At 42.4% G+C, this 6,976-nt stretch overlaps 1 protein-coding gene across 1 annotated transcript in view; it reads right to left on the reverse strand.

The window, feature by feature from the left end:
• Window positions 1–6,976, reverse strand: part of HSD17B3 (hydroxysteroid 17-beta dehydrogenase 3) — a 74,926-nt gene that overhangs the window by 33,647 nt on the left and 34,303 nt on the right. The window contains exons 4-6 of the mRNA XM_007939852.1: window positions 6,517–6,584; window positions 4,990–5,025; window positions 587–621 (exon numbers count right to left, since the gene is read on the reverse strand). Of these exons, the coding sequence (XP_007938043.1) occupies window positions 587–621; window positions 4,990–5,025; window positions 6,517–6,584 (139 nt within the window). The remainder of the gene's footprint in view (window positions 1–586; window positions 622–4,989; window positions 5,026–6,516; window positions 6,585–6,976) is intronic.

Below are 6,976 nucleotides of genomic sequence, written 5' to 3' on the forward strand. Positions count from 1 at the left end.
TGGTTTCTGCCAAGAAATCAGAACTAACCAGCCATACTCTCTACACCTGCCATACTACCCACTTGGTGAGGGCTACCTTCTGCTCCAGAAGCTCTGGTAGCGTAGTGCCTAAGGTGCTTGACTGCTAACCAGAAGCCTGGCAGTTCACACTCACCAGCCACTTCTCAGAAGGAAGGTTGGGCAATCTACTTCTGTAGTGATACTGCCTCGGAAACCCAGGGAGGGGTCGTTATGAGTAGGGTCTGACTCAAAGGCACATAACAACAACAACAACACCTGCTCCAGCACCACTGAATGGACAGCAGACAGCAGCCAAAACCCACCCAGCCTGCCCCCAGCTTTTCTGCATGACCACACTAAAGACAAATCCATCAACAGCTCCATGGGAGGAAGATGAGGCTATCTACTACCATAAAGATTTATAACCTTGGAATCCCAGTAGGGGTTGCTATGAGTTGGAATCAACTGCATGACAGTGAGTTTAAAGCCATAGACTGAATGAACCCATTCTCCTATGCCCCAGACCAGCTGACTACCAGGACTAGGAGACTGAGAGGCTCTACACTTTTACAAAGGAAGGTCTTACCTTGCTTCCATGTGTTTCAGAATCAGCTGTGTCATCTACAAAAGAAGACCAAAGTTATGCACTGATTAAGGAGCTAAGTGGGAAGGTGGGTAATAGAGGAAGCTGAGGAAAGAGTATAATCTTCTCAGATGGCCTTAACTCTCATGGGAGGTAATTCTGACAAAAAGTGGATCCTGGACTAGATAAACCACAAACTAACTGTTCAGAGGCCATTAGTTTATTCCTTATAAAGCTAGTTTTCCAGGAAAATAGGGGCAGAGAAAAAATTGTGGGTATGTCTATAAGTTCAACACTGAGATTCCCAAGATACTCTTTATTCTGGGAGGCAAAAGTCAGCTGGCCATTACAAATTTCATCCATGCCTTAGAATCAGGAAACTATCAGGAAAACTAACAAGCATCAATGAGCAGCTCATTACAAGGTACGAGATGAAGAAAGTCATCTCTTCTATTCAAAAGAAGTAGCCTAAGTAGCCTGCCTGCTAACTGAAAAATTAGATGTTCTAATCCACCCAGAGGCACTTGGGAAAAAAGGCCTGTTGATCCTCCAAATTTCCCACAGAGGGGTTCTGCTCTGATATCCATGGCATCACCATAAGTGAGAACTGATTCAATAGCAACTGTTTTTTTTAAGCAGCCTGCAGATGGTCTGTGAAATAGTTCAGAAGACAGACCATGTAGCCACTGCCTGCCTGTTGGAATAACAACATACCTCCTTACAGTAGTTAAGTTGTGTGTCAACTTGCCTTGACCTAGCTTTGAGTGGCTGGGCAGCTGGATGTAGTTATTCCCCTTGATGTGAGTGGTAATCAGCTCCGTGGTGGAATCTATTGGAGCAGCTGAGTAGCTGACTTTGGAATGTTGTCTGCTTCCAGTATATAAGAAGAAATACTTAAAAAGGCCTCTGCACTTTTTTTTTTTTTTGCATGCTTGGACCCTGCATGTAATTGAGTCTTCATTCAGCAGCCTGCCATGTTTCCTGCCGATCTTGGGACTGTTTCTGGACTTGAATTAGTGGCCTGCCATGTTGTTTGGGAATCTTGGGACTATGTCATTTTATTTGTCAACTTTTGGTTTGTCTGTCTCAGCAGTCAATAGCTCTCTGAGTGAAGAGACACCTCCAGCTTCAGTGGGCTGGGTGCAAGAGACAGAGCGAAGCCCAAGGTTGAGAGGCTTCCACCCAGCCCCCAGAGCTGGCACTTTGAACTCAGACTTTTAGCCTCCAAAACTGTAAGAGAATAAATCCCTGCTTGTTGAAGCCACCCATTTGTGGTAATTTTCTGCGAGAGCGGCACTAGAGAACTAACAGACATCCCAACCTACCACTCCCTGAAAAGGTCTTCCTTGCCAGTTCTGGAACCTCACTGTTCTATTAAAGTAACTTTGCATTTCACCATGAAAAGGAAGGCACATGTTTTAAGAACTAAGAGCCAAACTCATGGACTGAAATGTTCCATAAAGCACTGGAATTGGGCTCTGTCCTGGGAGCAAATTGGAAACCAGGGATCCAAAGGGAAAAAGAGAGGAGAGAGTGAAAGGAGGCTGAGGACTAGAAGGCAGAATTTGCCTGCTTCTCCATGTTGTCTTGGTAGTCTCTGTCCCTGCCACTGCTCCCCCATGTCATCAGCCAACCCCTTATTATATCTTAGAGAGCCTCCAAATAATGTTTTTACTGCTATGGGACAGTTATAACAGAAGGAGGCAGAGGAGATCCGTAGAACCCACTGTATTGTCTCCTGAAAGATTTTGACAGAGGCAAGAGAAGGGAGAGAGACTAGATTCCCTGACTCCCTCCAGATCATTTAAGGTATTAGTTAGAGCACTGTTGGACAACACCAGAATTTCCTCAAAGGTCTTCTAAATGAATTTACTAGTCTTATGGGGTGATTGATCTCCATTAGAGAGACAACAATGAACTGTGTATATCCCTGCCTTAAAGCTCCCAATATTTAGTCTCTTATCCCATCTTCCCTCTGCCTCCAATGCATGCTTCCATCTCTGCTCTTGATGGTGAACTCTACTAATCCCAGATGCTCCTTGGGGACATGCTTCCAATCAACATGGCTAATTGGATGATGACAGACTTAGAACTAAACCTTCCATTTATTTTCACTGTTATGTAGGGAGGTTACTGCTTAACAATACATAAAATAATTTTTTTTAGCAAATCAAAGCATTTCTCTGCTAATGAAGTCAGAGAGTTGTCAAATACATTTGAGAAACCCCTGTGATGAAACAGAGCAAGACTGAAAGATCAATGTGCAAAATAACATGAAAAATGTTAGTGGTAAGGCTGCAGACAGCAATTGGACGTATAAAACATAAAATTACATCAGCTGGGACTTTAAAAAGCCACTGATGGCTCAGCATAGAAAGAATGTATGTATCCAATCATAACTGAGCAGGAAACTGTAAAATACCAGCATGTTTGGAAGAGAAACAACTCGTGGTGAAAATAATTGTTGTCAGCCTAACTTATCCACTTAAAAATAATTTTTGTTTAGTCTGCCCAGCATCCATGCCCCTATTTATGTTGATAAAAACCCAAGTTTGGACTGGCTTCCCCCTCCACTATCAGTCTGTGTTGTTTAAATGTGTGAGACTGAGCCTCCTTCTGCTCCCCAGCCAGGGTCCCAGCTCCATGAGGTCAAGGATCATACCTTGCTCATCAAGGCTCATCCATCCAAAGCACCTTCTAGAGTGATCGCAAGAGCTGCCATGTCCAGTTGTGAAGTTTGTGCACTGAACAAGTTTCCCAGGTGTAGGAATGAGTGGGCACAAAAAGGCCAAGTTTCACTCACAAGGCATGTACTTTTGTAGAGGTGGAGGAAGGGGAAACATGTGTTCACTGAAAAGCATTATCTACTCAGCAAGTCATGCAGCATCAGGCTGTGTCCACATTTAGGAAACAAAAAACAGTTGTCATCAAGTTGATGCCAATTGATGGTGACTCCACGTGCATCAGAATAGAACTGTGCTCCATAGGGTATTCAGTGACTGAGTCTTTGAAAGTAGATCACCAGAGCTTTCTTCCTAGGGTCCTCTGGGGGGATTCAAACTGCCAACTTTTCAGTTAGCAGCCAAATGCATTAGCCATTTGCACCACCCAGAGGCTCTGTGCCCACATTTAAGCAACACTTTTTCTAAATTGCCCAGAGGGTGCACTTTTCTCTTATTCATGAATTGATATAGAATACTATAGCTTTGGAGACGCTTATGCAGTTAATCCTAATCAGAGGACTTGAGTTTAAAATGACACCTAAAACATCACATAGTCCAACCCTCTTTTAATAATACATGAAGAATCTGAAGTTCCAGGGGGTTAAATAATTCACCAATCCTATCCAACTGATTAGTATCCAAACTGGAATTAGAACTCAAGCTTCAGTTCGATAAATATTTATTATGCAACAAAAGTCCAGAAAATATAAGCCATATTCTTTGTCATTTTTCCAAACACTGTGAGCTTTCCTCTATATACAAAGATTAAAAGTAGCAGGAGGTATTCAATTAAAAAAAAAAATGCCTTGGGATTGTGGTAGTTAAGTTTATGTGTCAACTCGGCTGGGCTTGGTTGAGTGGCTGGCCAGCTGGATGTAGTATTCCCCATGATGAAACTGTTAATCAACTCCATGATGGAATCTACTGTGAGCAGCTGAGTAGCTGCTTTAGGGATGTGATCTGCTTCCTATGTATATGGAGAAGCCTTGGGAAAGTTGTCTAGCCTTTTGGCACACTTGAACCCTGCATGTAGCCAAGTTGTTGTTCAACAGCTTGCCATGCCATGCCAATCTTGGGACTTCATCTGGACTTGAATTAGTGGCCTGCCGTGTTGCTTGGTAACATTGGGACTGTGCCTTTCTACTTGTCAACCTTGGACTTGGCAGCCTCAGCAGCCAGCAGCTGTCTGAGTGAAGAAAAGCCTCTAGCTTCAGTGGGCCAGGAGCAGGAGGCAGAGCTGAAGCCCAACATTGAAGGGCTTTCATCCAGTGCCTAGAGCCTGGCACTTTGAACTCAGACTCAAAGCCTCCAAAATTGTAAGAGAATAAACTCCTGTTTGTTAAAGCCACCCATTTGTGGTTTATCTTCTGTTAGAGCAGCACTAGGTAACCAAAACAGGGATCTTGACCAAGTAGCAGAACTGTCAGGCCAAATATATTCTGACATGTGACTCAACTGAGTGCACAAATAGGATTTAGATACTGCAGAGAATGATTCCATCACTGTATTTTCTTAATGAAATCAGAGTAAGATATTTAAAGGACCACTAGATTATCTCTCACTCAAGTGTGGCTCAATTTCAAAGAATTTTGCTTCTATAGTATAAAGAGGTAGTTTCCTGAATTGCCAGATTCTGACAGCTACTACATTTTAATGCATCCAGCACACATACTGATTACATACCTTCACTACTGAGGTGATGTTACAATGGATGAGGCTCTGTAACAAATAATCACAACGATGAATTAATCCAATGTTGTTGTTGTTGTTATGTGCCATCAAGTTGGCCCCGACTCATAACAATCCCTCCTTGGGTTTCTGAGGCAGTGTCATTACGGAAGTAGATTGCCCAACCTTCCTTCCGAGGAGTGGCTGGTGGGTTTGAACTGCCAGCTGTCTGGTTAGCAGTCAAGTGCCTTAGGCACTACGCCACCACAGCTCCTCCAATAGTTTGAGAAATTCTCTTGAGGAGTAGTCAGTGCTAAAGAACTATGTAATGGACAAAAATGTAGGTCTGAGCAGTGTCATCACTAATCCAGCTTACAAATTAGGCTTCTAATTGATGTTTGGTGAGTACAGACCCAAATTAGGTAACATCTGACATCCATGCCATGATTCTGTAAGTATGTGATCTTCAACTGAGCTCACCAAGAGTCTTTGTGAAAACTCAGCTATGCATCTGAACTGAGTTTTTCAAAGCAAAATGTTCAATTTCCAATTGGAGGATGAGGGACTATCACATGTGTGATAGAAGACAATAGCATAGAGAATAGAAAGGCAAATGATCATGTAATGCAAGGTAAAGATTCTAGGGTATAGAGACCAGAAAAGGAAACTAATAGAATCACTCAACACAGAGAGAAGGTGAAAGAAGGACAGATACAGCAACATGCAGACACACACTCAAACAGGCATAATTAGAGGGAGATCAGCAAGAATGAAGCATCAGTGATACATTCATGGAGGGATAGAGACTTGGACCAGACGCAGGGAGTGTTGAAAGCAAGAGGACATGGGTTAAATATATGGTCAAGAGAGGAGTGTGGTAAGGATGTGACAGCAATATTCAATCAATCTGGCATTACGTGCCAGAGCATTCTACCCTCAGCTTAAATAGGATGATAGGAATAATTGCAGGTGACAATTCCCCCAAGAAATGGAGAACCATGATAGGCTGTTTGGAATTGACATAACGGTACAACCTCAAAGTCAGGGCCTGGTGAAAGGTTAACAAATAGTACTTTCAAGGACTGTTAAATGCATAAAATGCTATCATGACCAACAATGGCAGCCAAGGGTCTGAACCAAGGTTGGTGAATTTACAATACTCTAACCATAGTGTCTGTATCATGTACTTTCCTCACACTGAAAGTTGAACAAATATTATTTCCTGGCATGACAGAGAAAGCCAAAGAGTTCTGTGTGAATTTATCATGCAGAATTTGGCCACAAATGAATGGGATAGTGAACAGGTAAGTTCTGAAGTGTGAAGAAGGAAGATGTCTTTATCCTAAAGATGGCCATGAAAAGTGGAAGCATTGATTATGTATCAAGTACTAAGGTAAAAAGAAAGAGATACCTCAAAATTTGCACCATTAAATTTTCGTGAGATACACTTCAATTACCTCCTCTCAGGCCCTGGTGATTATCCAGCCATGGGACACAGTACCTTGGTAAGAAGAAACTACACACATAAGAACATAAGTCTACCTGGATTTCCTCCGGTGTGTTAAGGAAATAGCTCTGGAAATAGTATGGAAGCATTCCAACATTGTTGACTGACAAAGAGGGAAAAACAAAAATGTGTTAGATAACCAGCTGGCTAGTGTTTACTAAAGGCCTTAAAAACATTAATTTTACATCTCAGAATTCTTCTCTTTGGAAGTTTTTAAAGAAATATATTAAAAAGTGTTGTTGTTGTTGTTATCCATCGAGTCAGCCCCAACTCATAGCAACTCCTCCTTGAGTTTCCGAGGCAGTATCACTACGGAAGTAGATTGCCCAACCTTCCTTCCAAGGAGTGGCAGCGGGTTTGAACTGCCAGCCTTCTGGTTAGCAGTCAAGTGCCTTAGCCACTATGCCACTAGAGCTCCTTAAAAAGTGATGCACAAGATTATTTATTGCAAGATGATTTGAAAACAGTGAGGAAGTGAGAGGGAAAAAAATCATT

This window comes from Orycteropus afer, unplaced genomic scaffold (assembly GCF_000298275.1).
Source record: "Orycteropus afer afer isolate SDZICR_OR568_19922 unplaced genomic scaffold, OryAfe1.0 scaffold00005, whole genome shotgun sequence".
Lineage (NCBI taxonomy): Eukaryota > Metazoa > Chordata > Mammalia > Tubulidentata > Orycteropodidae > Orycteropus > Orycteropus afer.